The 24,495-nt window shown below is 36.9% G+C and overlaps 1 protein-coding gene across 10 annotated transcripts in view; it reads left to right on the top strand.

Moving 5' to 3' along the window:
- The window catches only part of exoc6 (exocyst complex component 6), a 50,895-nt gene extending 30,738 nt beyond the window's left edge, over window positions 1-20,157 (top strand). For 2 of the 10 annotated variants that reach the window (XM_017431850.3, XM_017431857.3), the window contains exons 13-25: window positions 595-666; window positions 776-873; window positions 1,617-1,722; window positions 1,828-1,940; window positions 2,075-2,186; window positions 2,266-2,400; window positions 3,028-3,207; window positions 4,008-4,037; window positions 10,609-10,750; window positions 11,792-11,865; window positions 14,406-14,518; window positions 15,211-15,222; window positions 17,386-20,157. In XM_017431850.3, the coding sequence (XP_017287339.1) occupies window positions 595-666; window positions 776-873; window positions 1,617-1,722; window positions 1,828-1,940; window positions 2,075-2,186; window positions 2,266-2,400; window positions 3,028-3,207; window positions 4,008-4,037; window positions 10,609-10,750; window positions 11,792-11,865; window positions 14,406-14,518; window positions 15,211-15,222; window positions 17,386-17,512 (1,314 nt within the window). In that variant the 3' untranslated portion in view covers window positions 17,513-20,157. Of the gene's footprint in view, window positions 1-594; window positions 667-775; window positions 874-1,616; window positions 1,723-1,827; window positions 1,941-2,074; window positions 2,187-2,265; window positions 2,401-3,027; window positions 3,208-4,007; window positions 4,038-10,608; window positions 10,751-11,503; window positions 11,620-11,791; window positions 11,866-14,405; window positions 14,519-15,210; window positions 15,223-17,385 lie in introns of those variants that run through there. The other 8 variants (XM_017431854.3, XM_017431860.3, XM_017431851.3 and 5 more) reach the window with 7 other exon arrangements.
- The last annotated feature ends 4,338 nt before the right edge of the window (window positions 20,158-24,495 follow it).

Consider the following 24,495-nt stretch of genomic DNA (forward strand, 5'->3'; position numbering starts at 1 on the left):
GGCTGCACTTCGTCTGGCCCCTCACCTAGGACCTGTCTGCCTTGGGTGACCCTACTAGGGGCATGAAGCCCCTGACAGCATAGCTCCTAGGATCATTGGGACACTCAAACCCCTCCACCACGATAAGGTGGCAGCCCAGGGAGGGACATGCATTTCTCACATTCTACAAATACTGTTGGTCCAAACAAATGTACTTTACTCACCATTTTGGATGCAACTGTTTTCATCCTTGAGACTGAAATGTCTGCACACATGCACGTGTCAATGAAAACCAAAAATCAGGTCATTCAAAGATATATGTACAAGAGGTAAAATAGTCATTTTTCATAACCTTGTGACCTTTACTAGATTTACTAGATTTACCTTTACTAGATTTATGCAAACTTCAGATGGTCATTAGGTTGTTTTTCAGTGATAAAACGGAGTTAGTCATTGTTCTCCAAGAGTGGTACAGAAAACATCTTAAGGTAGAGACCATTGAAATCGATTATTTAGATTTTCTTTCCATGTTCAGTTGCCTTTCCTTGTTGGATTTTCCTTTCTTTTTCAAGTTTTGATTACTTTTTACCAATTATTTGATTCTTTAACCTCCAGTCGTACTGCGAGGACCCCGACCTGGTTCTGGAGCTGAAGAATCTCATTGTTATCTTTGCTGACACAGTACAGGTTTGTTTAGAGCCTTGTCTAACCTGAACAAATTATGACTGAAGTGTCTCAGACAAAATTGAACTTCACAAATGTTTTTTTTTTTGTTTTTTTTTATGTGTGTGTGCAGGGTTATGGTTTTCCAGTGAATCGACTCTTTGACTTGCTCTTTGAGGTCAGAGACCAGTACAATGAAACCCTGCTGAAGAAGTGGGCGGTGGTTTTCAGGTGGGATTTGTTCATGCTTTGCTTTCACTGAAACTGTGTGTCTACCCATTTAGGGAGAGGAATCTTTGAAATTAAATACAAGTTCATTAAAACAAGAAAGATGTCCTAAATGGCAAACCAATGTTGCACTTGGTTGTTTAAATAAATGTGTAATTTTTATACTGATAATTGAAACAAGATAACACATCAAGTTGCACAATAAATTATTGTAATATAGCAAAATGCTAAAAATTAGAATTCGATCAGTGAGATGTTGAAAAATGGGACATAATTGAGTCTTGTTTTATTTAGTGAATTTACCCTTTAAAAATAAAAACCTTCAAACAAAAGTGAATGACAAGAATTAAAACAACTCCTTTTAGTTGAGTCTCAGCTATTATCAGTTAAAATTTCTCTGTGCTACTTTCATTTGTTTTTTTTTTTTTTTTTTTTTCAAATGTTGTTAATTAACCAATCAAAAGTTTCCAAAGCAATGACATAATCATCATCATCTGGGCTTTCCTTAAATTGTTTAATAAGAATAATTTTAGTGCATGTAAACTTATGACGTTGAAGAAAGTAATTAGAGTTTTTGGACATTCAGCAAAAATAAATAATTTTAGTCTGATTTAATATCAAACAGTGAGGAAAAAATGTTTCTGTCTTGTTATACATATGTATGTAAACATCTGATTTCAACTGTTTTGTTTAATTGATGCTCTACTGAAAACAATCAAAATGTGTGTTGACATTGTTTTCTACAGGGAGATTTTTGAGTCCGACAACTATAGTCCCATCCCTGTTGAAACAGAGGAAGAGTATAAACTGGTGGTCAGTCGCTTTCCCTTCCACGATGCTGAGATTGAAAAGGTAACAAAATGACGTACCATCATCTCACAATCCCATAAAGTTATAAATAAAAGCATGATCAGTTATTTTAATATTTAATAATATTTGTTGTTATTTTTTTGTAAGCAGCAGGACTTTCCTAAGAAGCTGCCAATGTCCCAGTCTGTTCCCCAGATTTACACACAAGTCAAAGAGTTTATTTACGCTAGCCTCAAGTTTTCAGAGTCACTACATCGTAGGTAGGTTACTAAACAAAATAATAGATTAATTTTAAAATCCACTGCCCAGTCAGTATTTTGTATTAGTGTTGGTTTGGCCTCTGTTCAGTTTACATTCCTGCAAATCTGAGCCTGAATGTTGTTTGTGTATCTAGTTCAACAGAGATTGACGACATGTTGCGAAAGTCAACCAACCTGCTGCTGACAAGAACTCTCAGTAGCTGTTTGCAAAACCTCATCAAGAAACCTCACATAGGTCTGACGGAGGTGAGACAAATTATTCTCACACGTATCATCATAATGAAGCATCTTGTCATTAGCAGTAGAACCATCTTTTTTTTTGTAGCTGGTGCAGATTATCATTAACACCACACACCTGGAGCAGGCCTGTAAATATTTGGAGGAGTTCATAACAAACATCACCAACGTCTCCCCTGAAACTGTTCACACCACAAGACTCTACAGCTTAGCCACATTTAAGGTAAAATGTCAAACGTGTGATTTTTGTGGGCAATTTTTTGTTTTTCAGAAATGTTTTTGTTTAAACAAAACTGCATTGACTCAGTATTTGAGCATTAAAAAGAATAATCCCAGAGAAGATGTATTATAATTTAAAATAGAACTGCAAGTCGAATGTTGAAGCCATCATGGACAAGCGCCCCCCTAGTGGCTGGCTGACAGTACATTTTCTTAAATCCTGCCCCTCCATGGAAAATAATGGGACATTTTCTTGACTAAAATATAAAATTATACTTCTGGTAATTTTGTTTCAGGTGTTGATTTTTGTTGATTTACTTAGTTCTCACCTTGCTGCTGTATGCTCAAATATGCATATTTTAAAATAAGTTTAGTTTCTCTGGCAACCTGTTACTGAGTTGGGAGGGTCTATAGGTGGGACTTCTATACTGAAGCTACAGACCCATACCACAATTGCGCAGCTTCTGGTGCCAAAAATACAACATGGTGGCACTCATAAAACTCTCAGCAACCTCGATCCTCTTCTCAATTCCTTCCCTATCTAGGGATGTGATCATTTCATGCCATTTTGGGATGCTTTTACTTCTTCCACAAGAATATAGGGTCCTATTAAGTGTTAAATGTTTTTCAGGATGCTCGTCATGCTGCAGAGGGAGAGATTTACACCAAACTGAACCAAAAAATTGACGAGTTTATCCAGCTCGCTGATTATGAGTGGGATATGTCTGAGTCAGACGGCCGTGCCTCAGGATACCTCATGGACCTGATCAACTTCCTTCGATCCACTTTTCAGGTCTTCACACACCTTCCGGTGAGTTTTATCAGTTCACCAACAGTGACTCATGAAACATGCTAAAGCCTTTCTCCGGGAGCTGCTGCTCATGGTGTAGTGCTTTTGGTTTTACCACTCATTTTTGCTTTTCTAAATGGTGTGTTTCTGTGTTGATCGCTGTGTTGGTTGTTGATTTTGTCATTTTTCACTCTGCCTTTTGTTTTCTTCTGATTTTACGGGTTCATAACAACCCTAAAAAATTAGAGACTGAATAAGAATGAATTGGTTTAAACATAAAGTCCTACTGAGTATGTGTTGTTTTGATGATGTGTTCATGTGCATAGTAGTGTGCTTTGACTAACGTTAAGATTTGTGATATGTTCAGTAAACCAGGACATGTTTAGTGAAAGCAGGCGTGATCAGTGTGTGTGTTTTGGTTTGGACTACCATCAGTATGTTCAGTCCATTGTTCGGTCTCAACGGGCCATTGCTGTTCTCTCCAGCCTTTCTTGTCAAGTCTTCAGTGAGCCCCAGCTAATTTGTTTGGATGCTTTTTTTTAATTATTTTTTTATTCATTCATTTTTTTTTTTTTATTTCCCTTAAGAATATCACCTGTCTCCTTGTTCACACCTTCTATTATGAGCAGGACTCGAGCTGGTTTGTTTTATTCCTTGATTAATTAGATTTTTTTAGACATCCAAAATAAACATTAGTTGAATTTGCTTCCTCCTGTCCATTTATTGTTGGCACATTTTTTTTTCTGTCCTTCCTTTCCTTTCGTTCCTACCCCAACCCCCTCTTTCTTCCATTTTTGGTTTGTTTGGGGTTTTCTACTCAGAATAACAACAATGACCATGCATCAATGTCGGTGAGTATTCTTTCCTGGACTTTTTAACACTTTTCTGCCATTTAGGCATTGGGAATATGAAATGCATGCTTATGTTTGACTGCTAAAGCTCAACTAGGTCTGCAGATCTACTGGCATCCTTATTTATGACATTCATGGACAGCAGTAAGGTTTGTGTATCCTGGAAAAACTCTTTTCATCAAGTGGCACGTGGTGTAAGAGACATTGAGTAAAATTAAAATATTAGGCGAGACAATAAAATCTTTTTTTGTAGTTCCTCTAATGCTGCTAGAACCTTCCTCAGTTTTTCAAATTTCTCTTTTGAAAGGCATAGTCCATCACTTCCTTTTTACTACAGTGGGTTGCAAAAGTATTCACCCCTGGTTTTCTCTCCATTTTGTTGTCTTATATTCAGAGATTTAGGTTCAAAAATTAATTTTTGAAGGTGGGGGTTGTATTGTTTATATTCATGCAACAAAACTACCATTTTGAAACTTCATCAGTTTTTTTTAAACCAAGTCATTGGGAGCTGGTGTCTTGTTCCAGTAACTTTTGGGCAAAAGGTGGGGTACACCCTGGACAGGTTTCTTTCTTTTTTGATGATAGCAGCAGTTCAACACCAATAAGTAGTAATACTTAGAGGTGTTGAACTGCTGTTGATTCTGGGGACTGTCAGAACAGATGTAAATATACTGAGATCATTTGATACTTAGATTACTCATAGATGGATCTTATTTAACTAATTCTGTGGCTTCTGAAGGGAATGGTCAGGCTTCAAAGCAAAAGGGGGTGAATACATATGCACACACACTTTTCAGTTGTATATGTTTTAGAAAAAAATTGCAACCCATTAAATATGAACCCAGTAATTAATCTGAACTAAAATGTGTTCATAAAAGTGATGGCTCTGTTTCAGATGTCAAATGAGAAGATTTTATAAAATATGAAATTAGGGCAACTAAGATAAAACTACAGCAATGTTGTAGTAGCTTTGATATTTCATTTTGAACCAGCTTAAATGTGATTTATCCTTTCTGATCATTTTCTTTTTGTTTGTTTGTTTGCTTGCCTACATTCCCTCATTTGCATGCTTTTGATACCTGGACTTAATTTCTGTCTCTTTAGTTGAATTTTTATGTATGAGTGTGCATGACATCAAGCCAAGAATGTACCATTAAGGAATTTAGGATGATTAAATCCTTTTAAAGAATTAGGCTACTTTCAGACTTGGCACCTGAGCCGAGGATATTTTCATTCAGACGTGATCTTGGGTGATCTCATCACAAGTGGACAGAGCTAAATGCAGGTGTGAGTGCACTCCGAATGGATTCAGGATGCATTCAGAAGGGGTCTGGGAAGCATTTAATCACATTTGTTTAGCAGTTTTAATGCAAATCTGTTCTGGGCTGCATGGAAGGACAACCTACTAAGGGTGGGTGATACAACCTAAAAATTATATCCCAGAATCTCAAGAAAATCTGTGTATGCAGCTTGCAGGTAGCAGCATTTATTAGTGCAACCAAATAAGAGATTTTTTTTGTCTTTTGTTATTTATACTGTGCATGACGACACTGTGAACCTGTTGCTACAAGAGCCACGCAACAGCAGAAATGATGCTAAGTCAAATGAAAGCAATAAAATATTCTAGGTTGTGTTTTCTCCTAAAATCTTTGCTGAAAGTGTAACATAACTGGCTCACAAACATGAGTTAGAAATTAATTTCAACTTGCATCTCAGTTTATTTAAAAAAATCAGTAGTGAGATATTAATCAATACTAAGAAGTATTGTTTGATTAGAGGCTAAATTGCTTAAATAATAATGCCAGCAGTAGTCTTTTTTCCTTCCAGATTTGACACTTTTCACAAAAGTTCACAGTAGTTCCTTAAGCTACAAAAGCAGTCAGCACACACACCCTCCTCTAACAGATTCAGCTGAGTTTCTGCAATTGGTGAGTTATCTATTGTTTCGAGAGCCAAAGATATTTTCATTCAGACATGAAGCACTCAAGTAAAAGCAAATGAACCAACGCCATGTATTTTGTGTTTCACTTCTTGTGCGGCCAGACAGTTACAGGGTAAGAATAGTTTGCTGACTCAACAACAAACCTCAAACATTATACAGTGTTAAAGCACATCAATATGGCTCTGAGATGTGCAGAAACAATTGGTGCGGTGAGTTTGCAAGCAGCTTTTTAAAGGCAGTAATAAACACATCAGAAACGCAAATTTCAACCATTGCTAACTGTGAACACATGCACTTAGAGGTGTCCACTTTGGATCTGATCAGATAGGATGCATGTTGGTACCAGGTCTGAACGCTGTCTAGAAGAAAGCTAAAAGCCCTTCAGTATGATTATGTTTGTTAAATCTGAACATCTGATGGATTGTAGCTCAACCTTAGTGCAGTACTAAAACCAGTTTTGGTTTACTATATCAGAAATGTTGCCAGGTGACAAGTAACTTCTGCATTGCCTTAATGGAGCCTAAATTTTTGAGTTGTTTTATCGGACTACAAAAACCTTTTTGCAATTTAGTGTAATTGCTGTATTTTAATATAGGCTATACTGACATTTGTAGCAATAAATAACCCTCTTTCTTTATCTGCTCTGACCTAACGTCATCTTTTAGCAACTGTTCTGTCTAAAAGTCATTCTGCCCTTACTGACTTTTAGTATGACCTTGAATAAGTTTTTACATTCCAAGACTTTCACACTCTCAGGACATCATAACCAGTAAAGATAGGTTGTTCTTACTTCTTTCTTATAGTCATAAAAACAAAATTTAGACAGAGATCAAATCTTTTCATTTGATTGTAAAATCATTTGAATGTAAAATATGAATGTTGATGGATTTTACATGTGCATGTATCTAATATGAAATTAGTCAAATGGTTTATTAACGTCTTTGTCTTTGTAAACCTTTGAACAGGATGAAATGAGCTCCATATGTGAAGACCTCAAGGTTGCTGACTTAGTCAGAATCTGAGTGTCTTCCTGTATTTTATAATACTTATCAAAAGTAGCCTAAACAGTAAAATTCTTGCATGTTTAACACCTAAACATATATATATATATAATTTTAAACAGCCTGTTCAAAAGATTCTTATGCTTCAGATAAAATAATCTGTCTTCCTTCAGATCATAGAGGGTTCACTGTTTCTTCAGAGTGTTATCTTTGTTCAATCATTGATAAGTAAATATAATTGTTTAAATCCGGTTCAGATAAGTCAGAGTAATCACTTAGTGCTAAACTTATCTTTATCCTAAATTTTTAGTGTGATGTTTACTCTTGTTGTGTTGATTTTAATAATTATTTGGGATCTTATTTAGATTTATTTTAATTTGATCTTTTTATTTTATTTTGAAATAAAATCTTAAAAGGCAAATTTGGTCTTTTTTTGTTGATAATGTATTATGATGCCATCAGATAATCTTGCACTCAGAGGTTGGCACTGTTAATCTGGTTTTCAAACAAGTTGAAATTTGCAGTTCAGAGTTGGTCAGAATTGAAGTCAAAGTTTCCCTGATAGAAACAAAAACAACTATTTGCAGCACATTTAATCTAAATTTATTCTAAAATGTATTAGAAATTTAGATTTGCTGGTCCCTTAATCAGTCCCTTCAGGATTTTGCAGAACTATTTTGTTAAAGTTTCAGTCTAAAATGTCTTATTTTGTGGCAGCTTTTTTAGAAAGTGTTGACCAAAGCTGTAATGTTTAGAAGCTTTGTTTTTTTACCAGATAAAGTCTGGTATAGTTTCAAAGTAAATGTACATAGTTCACTGAAAAGTAGTAAAATTCTGCTCTTTGTAAAAGATGGTAGGGAGCCTGACACATGGATGTCAGTTTGTTCATTTGTTGCAGCAGGCAATTTATTTTACAGATAAATATGCTAGCTCTTGTAGCTTGCTGCAAATGTTTGTTTTAAAACAGTATTACCCTAAAACATGATGGATGTTGCCCCTGAAATAGATATACAGAGAAATGGCTACTGCCAAATTCATGGCTGCCATTTTGATAGCCCCTACATGTATCACACTGTGTTGTTTAAATGTCGAAGCCATACTTAGTTAAAGCCTTGTGTGTGCTATATGCTTTGTCAAAATGCCAACTCGGAGCACTGGAAAGATTTAGGCTAACACACACTTCAATATTTAGAAATGGAAAAAGAGCTTCAGTCTATCCTGTATACTTCCTCACTATTTGACATATAAATTCTACCCATACAATTGGTAAAACACTTTTGTTTAATAATGACTATTTAAGAAAATAATAATTTTTAATAATCGCTACGACAATATTGATCAAAATAATTGTGAATATTTTTTTCTTTCCTTACATAATGAGACATTCTTTGAAGTTCAGGTTTTAATAATCATTATAATTAATGGCAAAACATTAGGCTCCTTCATTGGAGGATTTTTTAAGATATGGTTTGCTGCCATGCTGGCAGTAACTAAGGACACCTCATAGCATCTACCAAGATCGCAGCACACATTCTCACCTTGTAAGCATGCTGTGGTTGGCCATAATAGTGTATTTCCATTTCAGTGGGAGTCACTCTTCTGTGTTTTTCACTACTATAAATGATTGACTTTGTTTCAATGAGGGGAAAGATCTCTGCAGAATTCCCTTCTTTCAGCCACTAAAACACAGCTGACTGACAGCTCACAGCAACAGATAGAGGAGGAGGAGTGTTGTGCTGAACTACATACAACTGGAGAAAACACCACACTGTTTGTAACATCTCAGTAAAGGGATTAATGTTAATCTGAGAGAAGAACATGACATTATAGGAAATTATTTTGCCTTTGACATCTTAACACTATTGTATATCTTGAAACCAGAAACAAGCTCAGGTGCTTCTGATAAAAAGGTGCCTTTGAACACAGAACACTGCAGTTTATTGCACACAGAGTTGTGGAGCTGTCTTCTCCTACTCAGTCAGGACCCAGTGTCCACTACAATCAACAACATCAGAGCCAAGCATAGAGCAATGGAAGAAGGTGGCTGGGTCTAATGAGTCCAACTTTACTTTAAGTGAATGGTTGGGTTGATTTTGTTTCCTACCAGGGGAAGACAATGTTCTACTTGGAAACTTAAGGTCCTGTCATACATAGGGATGCTATTTGAAGAAGTGCCTCCTTAAACTTTGATGATTTCTTCATGAAACCATTATTTCCTGATGGCTGTAGTCATGTAGCAGGATACCACACTGCCTGATTTTCAGTGAGCCAAATAAAACCCAACAAGTTCATAAGTTGACACTTTATTAAATGTGATGGTTTTAAAATATGGTAAGAATTTGAAGTTCACATGTGAAGCACTTCTATTTTCCAAACGGAAGCACAGTTTCTTAGCTTTCACATGAAGCTCAGCTGTGAGGAATTTCATTTTATTAAAAGATTGGATTTTTTTTTTATTTAAAAAATGACCGTAGCACTTTAATAAAACATTGAATGCTTTGTTGAAATTTACACTTTTTGCTCTATTTTGTTCATATTTGTCAAAAGTTGTGAAATTTCAATATTCTATTGAATTCTTGAAATTGTATTAGTCCACCCTATAACAGGACAATTCTTAGGTTTTAAAAAAATGTGTTTACCTCTTAAAACAGGATTCAGAAAAATAAAAATCATAAGAACAGAATCTGAGGGGAAAACTAATTTTATAGGGCCCTAGTAATTGTTTACTCTCACAAGATGCATTGTAATAATTGTAAATCAGATAATAAAACTGCACCACTGAACAAACATGTTAAATAACAGTAAATTACAGATGTTTTGACATCAAAACACTCAAAAATTTACCAAAAAAATCAGAACATTTTTATAATGAAATGGTCTGGATTTTCAACATGGAAAATGTGGAGGAACCCTGAGAATATTATCTAGTTCTGCCAACAGTGTTCTTAATACAACAAACTGGAATTTTAGTTACCTGTTGAAGAATTTGCCTTTTGGTTTGGTCAAGCCCCTCAGAAAAGTGAGTTCATAAACTAAAAAATAAGTTGAGTTCAAATTCATTTTGCAGTTAGCTGTTGCTGCTAACACTGTAGGTCGCATGTGATACGTGTATCACACTACAACTACAACCTTTTATTTAGAGGCTTTGCACTCTGTCAGAGGGGAGATGAACTTAATAGGCAGAAAAAAAGAGTTGTCTATAAAATCCGAAGAAAATTTCAAAAATCTGTTTTGTTCAGAACAATCAGCTTTACAACCCATAGGTTCCTGGCTCTTGGGCTAACAGGGGCAATAGATGGTGGTAAATGCAATTATATTTTTTAGTTGCATTTTTACACATTGTTTATCAAGAAACTGAAATCAATTAGTTTTTTATATTTATATGTTTCTGACACAACCTGTCCTGGTCTTTGACCATTTATCCTTCATCCACACGTTTTTATACCCAAATCTTTACTCTACAATCTTTTCTTGTTTTTTATTAATGTTGACTGTTTATCCCAATAGATTTTAAAACCTTTTTTTATTTCTCATTCTTTGTCATTCTTTTTCCTACTCTGATGTTCCCATCTCTTCCTCCTTACTTGCATTCTCCCCTCACCTCCCTTCCCCTTGTCTCTCTGTGCAGGGAAAAGTGGCCCAGACAGCTTGTATGTCGGCTTGTAAGCACCTGTCCACGTCACTGATGCAGATGCTGCTGGACACAGAACTCAAGCAAATCAGTATGGGAGCCATTCAGCAGTTCAACTTGGATGTTATACAGTGTGAATGTGAGTATAAAGAAATGTAATGCAGTCAGTTTCTCATTACATGGTTATTCCAGCAAAAATATATATTATGGACAAAAGCATTTGGCTACACTTGACCATCATACTAACAGGAACTGTGTGAAGTTGGTCTTTAACAGCTTCCACTCTTCATATAAGGCTTACCACAGGATTTTGGAATCTTTCCCCAAAGTGTTGGAAGCAGAGCATTGTCCAAAATGTCTTGGTATGCTGAAGCATTAAGATTACCCGAGATTACCCCTGGCACAAACTCTAACTAAAACACCTAAATTCAACAATTAAAAGGTGTTGCCAAACACGGTTGGCCATATAGTGTATTGATATTCCTGCAGTGCCCCAGGTTATATAGGAAGTTCTATGGCTAGCTGCTGCTGCTGCTATTTGTGCTTGTAAAGAACCATAGAATTCTATGTAAATAAACATGTAATGTGAAACTGACAGTGAGTTGAAGGTTGGATAAAAGGCCTTGGGGGACATGGATATGGTAAATGCATGGGTGAGAGTAGTCACCCATGCATTTACCACTTGGTACCCAGCTGATGTGTAGCGTCATCCACTGAGTACTACATGGAAGTACGACTTGGTGGAGGGACAAATTGACCATGCCCCTCATGACCCCAAAAGCAATGCTCCAAATGTAAAGATCTGGTCTACTGTTCCACAACCTGGACAAAAGCCACTGTCCTTATTTTTGTATTTGAGTTTGAACACTTGGTTTCTAACATCCTGTTGTAGACTTTCCCCAGACGGCTGAACTGAGCAATCCCTCAGTAGTTAGAGCACACTCTCTGGTCCCCATGGTCTAACACTTCCGGTCTTCCATGAAACATCGAAGAGGTGTGTCAGTCACAATAACCCCTCAAAATTCAGAGCCTTTAGTATCTCGAAGCAAATCTCATCCATTTCCCTAATATTATCAGGCAACTACAGAGAGATACAGATCTAAGGTCATTATCTTTTTCAAGCTGTTTAAATTTGGCTCAAAAGCTAAAACAAAATGGTTGTGTTTTTGTTTCTTCTTAGTGTTTGCCAGCTCAGAGCCAGTCCCTGGCTTCCAAGGTGACACACTTCAACTGGCATTCATTGACTTACGACAGGTAAAGACTCTCACTCTCACCTTTATGCTCCTTGTTTGAGGCCATGTCCACATGGATATGATGTTTTGTGAATAGGCACAGGATTTTGTTTATTTTTAATAGTTTCAGCCTTGTGTCCACACAGAGCCTGCATTTTGGGAGCCACTAAACAATATTTTTTGAAACAGGGTTCTAGAGTGACAACATCTTGAAACGCCACAGTTGCATTCTCACATGGTCAGCTAAAACTCAACCTTTTAAAATTGACATCATAGTCATAGTGCTACTTAACCTAGACCCCAAGCGTGAAAGATGTAACAACGACACATTACATGCTTGCGTTTGTGTTGTAGATGCCAGTTGCTTAACTACTGCAAAACCTTCAAATCTTGTTTTATTTCAATGAACACAGAAGGGTGATGAACAATAACATTGCCTTAACCCTGTCGTGTCCAATCCTGGTCCTGTAGAGCCACTATCCTGAATGTTTTAGCTGTTTCCCTGTTTCTCAGCAGATCTTCAGATACTGCAGCAGGCTTTTAATCACTCAGTCATTCAAATCAGGTGTGTTACAGCATAGAAACACTTAAAACATGCAGGACAGTGGCCCTCCAGGACCAGGATTGGACACCATGGCCTCAAGTAGAGCAGAGCATAAACCCCATATTATTACATCAAATAATTTATGACCAAAAAAGTTTTAATTACTTTATAGAACTGTCAACAATTCTAAAGCAAATATTACAGAAATAAAATCCATTGTATAAATAGTTTGGCACCTGGTCTGAAAAGCGTCCATTATGTCCACAGATTTGAACTGGCACAACTCCCAGTCAGTACTAGTTTAAAGTTCCACTTTTTCATCAGTCCACCAAAAGGTTTAGATTTTTGCCTTTTTCATTATCCTCATGTTTGTCGTCTTGTGTGTACAGTTTGGAGCATCTGCTCCATGTCGTCTTTACTTTTTCTGATGTTTTTTCATAGCAGCTTTACAGCGCCACATACAAGCCTGGTGTAGTTACTATAGGTTGTTTTCTGTGTGAATAAAAGCATTTATAGAAATGGTTCCATGTTAGTGAGGAAAAAAACTTTTTTGTTTGTTAGCTTTTATCACATTTTATTATTCTATTCATATCTAAGATTTATTTTAAGAAAAACAAGATTTTAGGTTCTTTTCTTTACAGACAGTTCAGGCATTACAAAACATACCAGGGAACATCAAGTCCTTATGTGTTTAACTGAAACCACTTGTAGCTGCATCTTTTAGCAGCTGATGTGTAAGACGAAGGACGTCACCCATTGCTCGCTCCCATCTGCTACCTGGGAATAAATTGCCTACTTACTGATGGCTTAGAGGAATGCCCTTCACTGTGTGCAAACAATTCAAAATGCCACACCATCTTCTATTAAAGACTTGGCTCTTAGATTAGAGATGGCTGTAAGTAGTGTAGCACACTCAGCAGCTTATGTGTTTGTTCAGATGGTGTTCAAAGAGAGCAGCTGCTCTTGCTCTGAAGAAAAGTAGAGGTTTCATAGACTAAAATGCACCAAAAACCTGAATCCTTAGCAACGTTTGTCATTTAGTAACCCAGCTAAATGAGCTAACATCTTCAAGGGCAGACAGAAAAACAAATCTCCAGTCGGAGGAAAAAGGTTAGACTGTGTGTGTACATCAGTAGTTTGTGGGGCAACACAAGTAATTGTTCATTCACTGTTAACAACTGGTATATAAAATGTTGGTGTAATAGATAGAAGTGTGAAATGGTGGTTTGTGTACCACTGTGGTGATGGCTGTGAACATTCCTCCCAATGTTAACACCATGGCGGTGAAGGCACTGGGAGGAAGATAAAAAGACACATTTAATGGTGGATTTCATGTGTAAGTCAGGAAAAAGTTCATGATGACTCCAAGATAGCACACCTGTGAGGTAGGCAGATGAAGTGCCTGTCTCTGGAGTCTGTTCAGATTACGTCAAAGAATCATGTCATAAATGTTTATCTGTCATGCTGAAAACCAAGTGTCATTTGTTAATTTGTTGTAATGTGTTATTCCTGTTCAAATTGGGAAAATGAACCTAGAATTAGTAATATTTTATTTTGCTTTTGGTAATAGGCTGTACAGATTATTCAGCAGATAAACCTCAACTGGAATGGGATAGAAATTCGAAAAACTTGTAAAAAGTTTGACTTTTGCTCTTTTAAAAAAAACCTTTACAACAATTTTATCTTAATTGTGATGTTCCATGTCCCAGCTGTCATGGAAATCAAAGTAGTTACATTTATTGCAGTAAAGCTTCTCATTTGGAGCTTTAATCAGCAGGTTTCATGCCTTCAAAATTACAGTATTGGCTTTTATCCAACAAATGTGTTATTGGCAAGTTTCTTTACATGAGATTGTTAGAGAAAAGAGCAGGCACTTTAAGTTGTTTTAAAAATATAGAATAACACAATGATTTTGTGGATAAAACTATTTTATCCTCACTGTTTTTTCTGAACTTGAAGTTCAGTTTTCTCTTCAAATATTTCTGTAAGTTTTATTAATGTTTCTTTACTTTTTGTAGCTCCTCGACTTGTTCATGGTGTGGGACTGGTCTACTTACCTGGCAGACTATGGCCAGCCAAACTCAAAGTACCTGCGAGTGAACCCAGCCACTGCCCTGGCACTACTCGAGAAGTAAGTGCTCCACTCCATACAGCTGGTATAAAACAAACAAATCTTTTAGCGAGAGAACATATTCCTTCCTGTAAAAACATAAACACACACGCACACTGTCCTATGTTGTGACTGAAAATGATGTTTCCTCTCTGGCATCACATGTGGGGTTCCTCAGGCCTATGTTCTTGGGCTTAAGTTAGGTTTAGCCCAGTTACCTCCACTTGAGAAATATAGCAAAGATACACCCTGGTATATTTTCAACAATGAGGAAACAGTAATTCATGGTTTTGTGTCGTCACATACCATGCCTTGATCTAGAGCCCTACGGTCTTCCGATCAAGGCCTCCTAGTTGTTTGTCGTCTTTTGTCAGAGAACAAGAGAAGATTATTCATTCTCTGTTCTGGGTGCAAGACTCTGGAACAGTCGTCCTCTAGAAGTCAGGATGGCGAACTCTCTAGAGTGATTTGAATTACAACTAGAACCCTTTGAAAAGGCTTTAGTGTTTAACACTTAAAGGTTTAAATTCATAGCTTAGTGTCACAAATGATTTTTAGTCATCTGTGGATGTTATTTACAAAAGAAATCCACGTAGTTGGTTTATTTCAGGGCTTTTTTTTCTCTTGTGACTTGGTTCCATCACTGCTCTTCTGTTCCTCTAAAGCTTTTCTTCTTCTGCTTTTTTATGCTGTCACTAACTGATGTTGCTCAGAGTCTACAGAGGGTAGGTGCAGTATCCTCTACGTTTCTTCACTCTTTAACATTCATGGTTTATGTACTGAATACCTACCCTATTCATCTGAAAAATTTGTCTTGTCACTAATTTGGCACAACTCTTTGTCTAAACTTGCTTTATATTTCCACGCTGACGGTCATGGTGGACTTGATGTTTTGCTTTAAAGATACAAATTTGCTATTTAAAGGGGCCCTTTTATGCTAAAACACTTTTTGCATGTTTTTGTACTTCCATTTGGGTATCTACTGCTTCTAGAAACAGTCCAAGCACAAAAAATAGCACCCAGACATTTTTTAGCAATAAGTAAATATTTTCTGGTGTTTGCAAAACAACCTGTTTTAAAACCCTCGGGATTGTTGCGTCACAATCCCCGTTACCTAGCAACCCTGAGCTGAGCCCAGCCCCTCACCTAGCAACCCAAGTGGAGCTCCACCCACTTCATTACAAGAAGAACGTCATGCTTGTTCTGCTGGTTTTATCGCTGAACAGTGTCTGGAGGAAAAGGAAAATGTTTTGTTGTCAGCTGCAAAATAGAATGTGTCTATATTGCCGCTGTCCCGACCCACTACCAGTCGGGGGTCAGACCACTGATTGCCTCTCTCCTACTTGACAAATATCAGTTCGGAACCGCTAAGTGCCCCTGTCCCAAAGTAAGAATCCTCAGAGTAAAACCGCTCATTCTGAAATTAGCTCAAAACAGGCAGACCTGATTAGGTAAAATCTCAACATCTGAGAATGATTTTGTGTATAAAATGTAATGAACATGTTTTGCACAGCCCACAGACCTATCGTGACTTGTTCAAGGAAGCATAACAGGTCCCCTTTAATTATTGTGTCTTAGGAAAAAAAAACATTGATAAAAAGAATGAAGAAAACAACTAAAAAACAAAACTGACCCATAGAATAGAGCAACACATCCAGGTTCTACGCAGTTGTTTTGGGTGAAAACACCTCTCCACTTTGACTGGCAGTAAATGCAACTCATGTGTTTGCTAAGAAAACACCATTAAATAAAACTGCAAGATTGCTTTAAAACCTAAAGGTGCTCAAACATTATGGCCTGTCAGGCTAGCAATCATTTGTTACTGTTGATCAACAATCCTCGGCATTATACAGAAAATTTTCATAAATATGGATTGAAGTTCATCACATTAGATAAACAACCACACCCAGTGGCCTGACATGTTATACTCAGACATGTAGTGAGAAATGGTTTTATTACACTGATCACAGTCTTTAAACTGCTTTAGTTTAGCTGTTTTGACTGTCCAAAGTGGAAGTAACAGTAAACTACAATCCCAGTTTCAAAAAACTTGGCATGCTGTATATCATGTAAATAAAAACAGTAGACAATAATTTGCAAATTTCCTAAACCCATATTTTCTTCACAGTGAAACAAAATAAACATATCAAATGTTTAAACTTAGAAATTGAACCATTTTTAGGGGGGAAAAGGTAATATGGGATTTAATGGCAGCAATACATCTCAGAAAGGTTGCTACAGTGACAACTAAAAGCTGTAAAAGCGAGTTGTAGGAACAAGAAACAGCTGGGGGAGCATTTTACAACTTATCAGCTTAACTGGCAACAGGTCAGTCAGAGGACTGGGTATAAAAAGATCAGAGAGGCTGAATCTTTTTGAAATAAAGATGGGTAGAGGTTCATCTGTCTGTGAAAAACTGTAGTGGAACAATGTTAGAATATTGCTCCTTTACAGGAAATTGGGAAGACTTTGAATACCCCATTATCTACAGTTCATAATATCATCAAAAGATTTCAAGCATTTGGAGAAATCTCTGAGCTCAGAAGACAAAACTGAATGCCAGTATTGATGCCTGTGATCTTCGAGCCCTCAGGGCCCACTGCACTTCCACAAATGTTAAAAGAAGAGGGATGCTTCACAGTGGGAAACATGGACCTGTCCTGTCTTTTTTTTCTTTTTTAATGTGTTGCCATCAAATTCAAAATGACCAAATTACCAAAAAGGGGGCAGGGCTGAGAATGAAGTGACATGACGTTGCTCCAGTCTATGGATGATCAGACATTTTCACACATTCAGAGGAAGCTGCTAACATTATCTGTGTCAAGTCTGAAAAAGAATACAAAGCATCGTCTGATGAACCCAAACATTTGACTGTTCTGTGTTTCCAGGATGAAAGACACCAGCAAGAAGAACAACATCTTCTCTCAGTTCAGGAAGAATGACAGAGACAAGCAGAAGCTGATAGAGACTGTAGTCAAACAGCTGAGGAGCCTCGTGAACAGCATGTCCTCCTAACAACACACACAAACGTGATGTGAACCAGATATTATAAGTGGAACATGCATGCAGTCACATGCACAAATTGGACTGCCAAGAAAATTGACTGAAGGACATTTTGACACACAGAACCACATACATTCATATAAAAGGGTTACACAAACACCAGTTACATATTTGCACATGTTGTCAGTGGTTCTCAAACTGTGGGGCGTGACCTGTAAGGTCTTAGACAGGTAGCGTGGTGCATGACCAATGCTAGTTTTATTTAAATTTTCAGGCCTAGAAATGGCAAGCAGAACTAATGTTTAGATGTTTTTGCAACAGATCATAAAATAAGTGTGGCGTAGAGAGTGGCTCCAGTCCTTACTGTTCAGCCAGCGTATATCTTGGATAGAAGAGATGATGAGTGGAGAAGTAACAGTTTTATCTTCCTTATGGAGGAAAAGTTTGCTGTCTGGAGGAGGAGTCACTTTAAATCAGGAAGGACTGGCGGGATCTGAAAATTCCTTGTATGAGCTGGCTGATAAACCAGTGGTTGTTCCAAATCGGTTTACTAACTCAGAGTAGAACCACTGCTCCTCCGGATCAACAGGAGTCAGCTGAGGTGGTTAGGTCGTGTTAGGATGCCTCCTGGATACCTGGGAGGAGACCTCGGGGCAGATCCAGAAACCTGCTGGAGGGATTATGTATATCCTCTCTGTTCCATCTATTTTTGAGAAGTCAGAGGCTGAAGGAGCAGTCTGGTTTTAATGGTTGTTGCTTTTTTTTGTAGTTGTTGTTTTTAGCAAAGTGCAACTCCTATTTGTTCTTTATTTAGGAAATAAATATTGGACATGACACGATGACGAGGAGAAAGTTTAAAAGAATTGTGTAAATTTAGAATTTTAATTTTATACATTTTTTCCATTACAATAAACTTGATCCACTTTGTTTTAGTTTTGCCTTGCTTGGGGCATGGGGGGGAATAAAAGTTTGAGAACTACTGCTGTACATGAAGGCACAACATTCACACAGAGCCCCCCAACAAACATAACACACACACACACTCATGAAGTCTTATCTCTATCATTATAACTAGCTGAACATTTAATGGATGTGACTTGTACACTCCTAACAAATTACTGGACTCTCTGCGGGAACGAGAGTCAATTTTTATATTTTATTTATTTTATTTTGTTAAAGTTAAATTTTATTTCAATTTATGGCAATGATAAGACAAACTATGTTTTGTATATTTTGTGAGAGTGGAATGATTGTAGTTGTGCTGTGAAGTGACTACAGTGCAGGAAGTGACAGACCCATGTATTGGGACAGTGAGGTCAAAGGTCACATTTTACTGCACAGACATTAGCATCCTAATGGTTCGCCACCTGGCTGGAATATTCTGCATTTCAAGTTAAAGAATGAAGTGTAAAGCATGCTTAGGGAGCAATACATAAGCATTAAAACACCCTGATTACTGTTTGGTCAGTTTATTCTTTGTTTTTTTTCACAGCGTTGGAAAAACACACTAAAAGTAGATCAAAATGAGCAGCTTGATTAATAATAACGTGGCATGACTATAATATAACAACCCCTGGCAAAAATTATGGAATCACAGATATGCCACAAAACTATCATTTTTCAAAACTCCAACCTTCTGGCATTAAAAAACAATAAAAGGAGAGAGAAATTTATTTGCTGTAGTCAGTCATAGTAGCTTTCTTTAGATCAAGTGGAGGAAATAATGATGGAATCATGAGACAAACATCATTTGTACTTTGTTGTTAGGCATGGACCTAATTAATGACAAACTCTTCATCAGTCTGACTTCAATTGACTCATTGCTGTTAAAGCTCAGCTTTGCAGGTTGGAGTCTTTTCATCTGCCATTTTCTTCAACTTCCACCAGAGATTTTCAACTAGATTAAGATCTGGACTAATTGCAGTCATGCCACTGACATTTTGTCATTCACTTCCTTTGTCTCATGGCAAGATGCATCATCATCTTGAAAAAATGAAGTCATCATCACCAAACAACTTTTTTTTTAACTGGTGAAATCAGAAGTGTCTAAAATAACAATGTAGACGTTGGCAAATAATAAAGATGCCATGACTGCCATCAGCCCTGTGCTTACCTGAAATTTCACCCGGTTACCCACAGTCCATGACAGCTTTTCTGTAGCCCACTGTCAGCTTGTGCTATTCTGTTTGGGTGTTAATGATGGCTTTGGTTTGGCTTTTCTGTATGTAAAGGCCATTTCTTATAGGCGATTACAGAAAACAAATTTAGATTGTGGGGGGTTTTTGCACTTTTTAGCTATTTATTTTGTTTTTACAGACCTATTACATACATATTATTAACATTTGGGATATAATGTTTGTATTTATGTATAGCAAATTTAAATGCTCAAAAAAAGAACGTGGTCTCACTTTACATGTTAAAAAACATCAATTATTCATTTACACTCTCACAAAAACTCAGTCTAGCTAGAAAATCCGGTTGTAGAGCAGCATCTAAAGGCCAAATGAACTCACTGTCCCAATAGTTCATCAGTCAGAACTATGTGAGTCTGAAACGTAAGCGATGCTAAAACCACACGTGGGTTGAGAAATAAAGTTATGAATGATGATGTCTTAAAGACTGATGTTCAATAAAAAGTGATGTTTTATTGCATTCCATGATGGCTTTGATTGCTGATGTTTTTGTTTCTTATTACAATATTACAATGTACAAACCAGTGGCCCCAGACAGCCTCAGACAGAATGTAGAACAATTTATATAATGTTGACAACTTATAGAGAAGATACACAGGTTTTTAAAGCCCAGATTTTATTCTGATTACACACATGGGGAGACCGCTAGGGGCGCGTTATGGAGTAGACGTGCAAACCACGAGATCCAAACATTTTTTTAAAATAGTTTATAAATCACCCAAAGCGGCTCAATTCTTAGATATTCTAAGTTGCAACCGGAAAATCAACTTTACTTCACGTACTTCTGCCTTTTCTTGAAGCAAAATGCCGTCTAAACCATCTGCTAAAGGAGCACAGGCTAGCAACTCGGAGGCTGCTAGCAAAGCGGCTATAGACCAGGCCACACTGCTTACATTTCGCCACATTGTTAAAGAAGTAATTCAAGAAGAAAATGAAAACCTAATTAAGGAGGAAATCGCAAAAGCCGTTTCACCCATCCAAACTGCTATTGACGAATTCACAAAGAAAATGGGTGATTATGAAGAAGGCCTGGAGAATTTGGACAAGGACTTGGAAGTTATTGAAACCTGCTATGTGGACCTAAACAACCAATATAAAAAGTTATTGGCAAAAACAGACGACTTGGAAATCAGGGTAAGACGTTGTAACCTACGCATACTGGGAATACCTGAAGGAATGGAGCAGGGGAACCCCACCAGATTCATCGCTGACCTGTTATTGAACGTACTTGGCGGTCCCGGCAGTCTGGAAAAGGCTCCACTACTGGACAGAGCTCTCTACCAGGAGAAGGAGCGGATACAGCAACTACTCAGACAAAAAGGCAAGTTGGAGTGTCGAGGAGAGCAGATTTTCATTTTTCCTGACTACAGCATCGACCTGTCCAGACGCTGGGCTGCCTTCAACAGGGTAAAGAAGCTTTTACAGAAAAAAGACGGAGTTCGCTATGGTCTTATTTATCCTGCCCGTTTTCAGATCTCCTTCAATGGCGAAACAAAGATGTTTGATTCTCCTGAGACAGCGAAAAACTTCATTGAATCCAAGTTAGGTACTTCTCCTAACTGACCAGTACGGGAAAGGCTGTGAGGATACGAAACGGTACTGTTAATTCGTCCTCGTTACGTGATATCCTGAGACTTTTATGTTAAAATGCTACTAATTTTTGAATTGGGGACTCTATGTTTGACCTCTGGTTGTTTTTATTTAGCTGTTAGTTTTCCAATCAGACTGAAAAAACTTTGAGGGGTATTTACTGCAGCTACAAACTGACGCGTATGGAGGGTGCGCCTTTTTTCCTTACTGGGGCAGTTAAGGGGATAGTAGCATTGGTAGACTATGTGCTAAAGGAACGGCACTGTCCGAACTTTATATGCTGATGATCTCCTACTGTATGTTTTGGATCCTTTGTGCTCTCTCCCCCATGCTCTTACTATATTTGAACAATTCAGCACTATTTCGGGCTACAAATTTAAATTTACAAAAAAGTGAATTATTTAGTATAAACTTTAAAGCCAAGAAGATTTCATTTACAAACTTTCTTTTCAAAGTTAAATCAGATTATATGACTTATCTAGGTGTCAAAGTTACTCGCAAATATAAAGAACTCTTCGAAAAGAACTTTGTACCACTTTTTGAAAATACTAAGTCAGACCTTCAAAGGTGGAATAATTTGCCACTTTCGTTAACAGGCCGTATCAATTCGATAAAAATGACCATACTACCAAAGTTCCTTTATTTATTTCAGTGCATTCCATGTTATATCCCAAAAAAAATACTTTGTGACACTAGATAAACATATTTCGGCGTTCATTTGGAATAGTAAATCCCCAAAATATGTAAAGATTTTATGCAGAGACCTAGGCCTACAGGCGGATTGGCTTTACCAAATTTAGAATAGTACTCCCTTTAGAAGTAAGTACCTATAACCCTTTGCTATATAACTCCCTGAGAATCTGGGTGCAGTGTAGAAAAAGATTTGGGCTACACTCTGTCAATTAAAACTCATATCTGCTCAAATCACATGTTCCCATCTTCTATGTCTGATTCTGCCTTTGAAATTTGGAAAAGAAATGGATTAAATAAAGTTAAACACCTTTTCATAGATAGAACATTTGCATAGTTTTTTTTTTTTTCCAAATATTTTTTATTAGAATTTTCTACTATACAGACACACGAAAACAACAAAACAGAAAACAATCAATATACAGTACAACCCCACCCACCCCTCCCAAAAAAACCAAGAAAAAACACAACCCCAGGGCTCACTCTATCTACACAAAAAGAAAAGAAACATTAACTCTACATATTACAGTGTTTGACAAGATGTAGGAAGGGAAACCAAATATCTTTAAAGTCTTCAAGCTTTCCTTTTGTTATATATGTCAGTTTTTCCATTGCCAGGTTGTTGCTCAATAGTTTGATCCATTCATTTATCTTTGGTCTTTCTGTGTTCCTCCACTTCAGAGCAATCAAATGTTTAGCCTGTAAAAGGCAAAAACTCACAAGCTTCTTTCTTCTTTCTTTAAATGCATCTGGAAAAATGTGCAGTAAGCAAAGTTTACTGTCCATTGGAACATCCTGTTCGATCAAACGAGAGATGAACATGATAACCTCCTTCCAGAAAGTTTGAAGCTCTATACATTGCCACATACAATGGAAAAGAGTACCCTTATCTACATTACATTTAACACAAATGTCAGGAATATTTGAATTGAAATTGTGAAGTCTTACAGGAGTGATATAAGTTATAAATAACCATTTGTATTGTAATAGCCTAAACCTTGTGTTAATAGTTTGCAATTGTGCCAATAGACATGAGTTATTCCATTCATCGTCACGGATTTCCATTTGCAAATCAGTTTTTCATGCTTGTAAATATGAGAGACTATTTTCTTTTAAAGCTAAAAGTAAAATATTATAAAATTTGGAAAGTAGGCTTCTACTCTGATTATGGTGAATGGCTATATTCTCTATAGTAGAGAGTGAAGGTTCAGATGTAGATTTCAATGAAGCAGTAACGAAGCTTCTAATCTGTAAATACTTGAAAAAGTGCTTTAGGGGCAGACTGTATTTATTTACTAGTTGTCCAAAGGACATTAAAACTCCTTCACTATAAAGGTCCCCTATTTTATTTAAGCCTTTATTCAGCCATATTCTAAACCCTCTGTCTGCTCCTCCTGGTTTGAATCTATTGTTTCCCCAAATACGTGACAGACATGAGATCTTGGACACGTCATCTAAGACCATATGAGAGTGATGCCAAACTGATATTGTATTTTTGAGAAAAGGATTTTTGGTGTTTTTTAATAGATGTTTAAGTTCAGCTGAGTAAAGATAGGATGTCAAAGGTAATGTTAATGAGTTGTTCTCCATTTGTACCCAACAGGGTATGTCACTGGTGGAAAAATAACAAGTAGCAGCACAAAGCTGCGCTGCGCAATAGTACAGCTTAATGTTCGGCACTCTAAGCCCACCTCGATCGTAGGGCAGTTAAAGAAGACAGTCGCAAAAGTTTATTGTTCCATATAAATTTGGTAAAGACTTTATCCATAGAAGAAAAGAAGGAGGCTGGAATGTGTAAAGGAATGGACTGGAAAAGGTATAAGAACTTTAGGAGAATGGACATGTTAATACGACCTATCATTGAGATTGGCATCTCATTCCATCTTTCTAGGGAATCTAATGTTCTCTGCATTAAAGGATTGTAATTTATAGAAACTATTTTCTCTATATCTGGGTCAATCTTAATTCCTAGGTAGGTAAAGCCCTCATAGGTACATGTGAATTGTGTTTGTATTGGAGGGTTGTTTCTGTTCAGCAATAATAAGGAGCTTTTCTTTTGGTTAACTTTATATCCTGAGAATTCTCCAAATTCCTTCAGTATTTTTTCAACAGCTTGAACAGATTCTTCCAGATTAGCTAAAAACAAAACAATGTCATCTGCAAAAAGAGACAACCGGTGCTCTACATCCCCAATTCGAATGCCGGTGATCTCAGGGGATTTACGTATTGTCATGGCAAGCGGCTCAACGGCAAACAAGAAAAGAAGGGGGGACAGGGAGGAAACTGCCGTGTCGATCTACAGAGGTTTATGCATCTTGAAAGTTGATTGTTACAACTTTAGCTACTGGCTCAGTGTATACAGGTGCTGGTAATAAAATTAGAATATCATGAAAAAGTAGATTGATTTCAGTAATTCCATTTAAAAAGTGAAACTTGTATATTATATTCATACATTACATACAAACTCATATATTTCAAATGTTTATTTCGTTTAATTTTGATGATTACAAATGACAACAAATG

The sequence above is a fragment of the Kryptolebias marmoratus genome, linkage group LG2, assembly GCF_001649575.2.
Source record: "Kryptolebias marmoratus isolate JLee-2015 linkage group LG2, ASM164957v2, whole genome shotgun sequence".
NCBI classification, from domain to species: domain Eukaryota; kingdom Metazoa; phylum Chordata; class Actinopteri; order Cyprinodontiformes; family Rivulidae; genus Kryptolebias; species Kryptolebias marmoratus.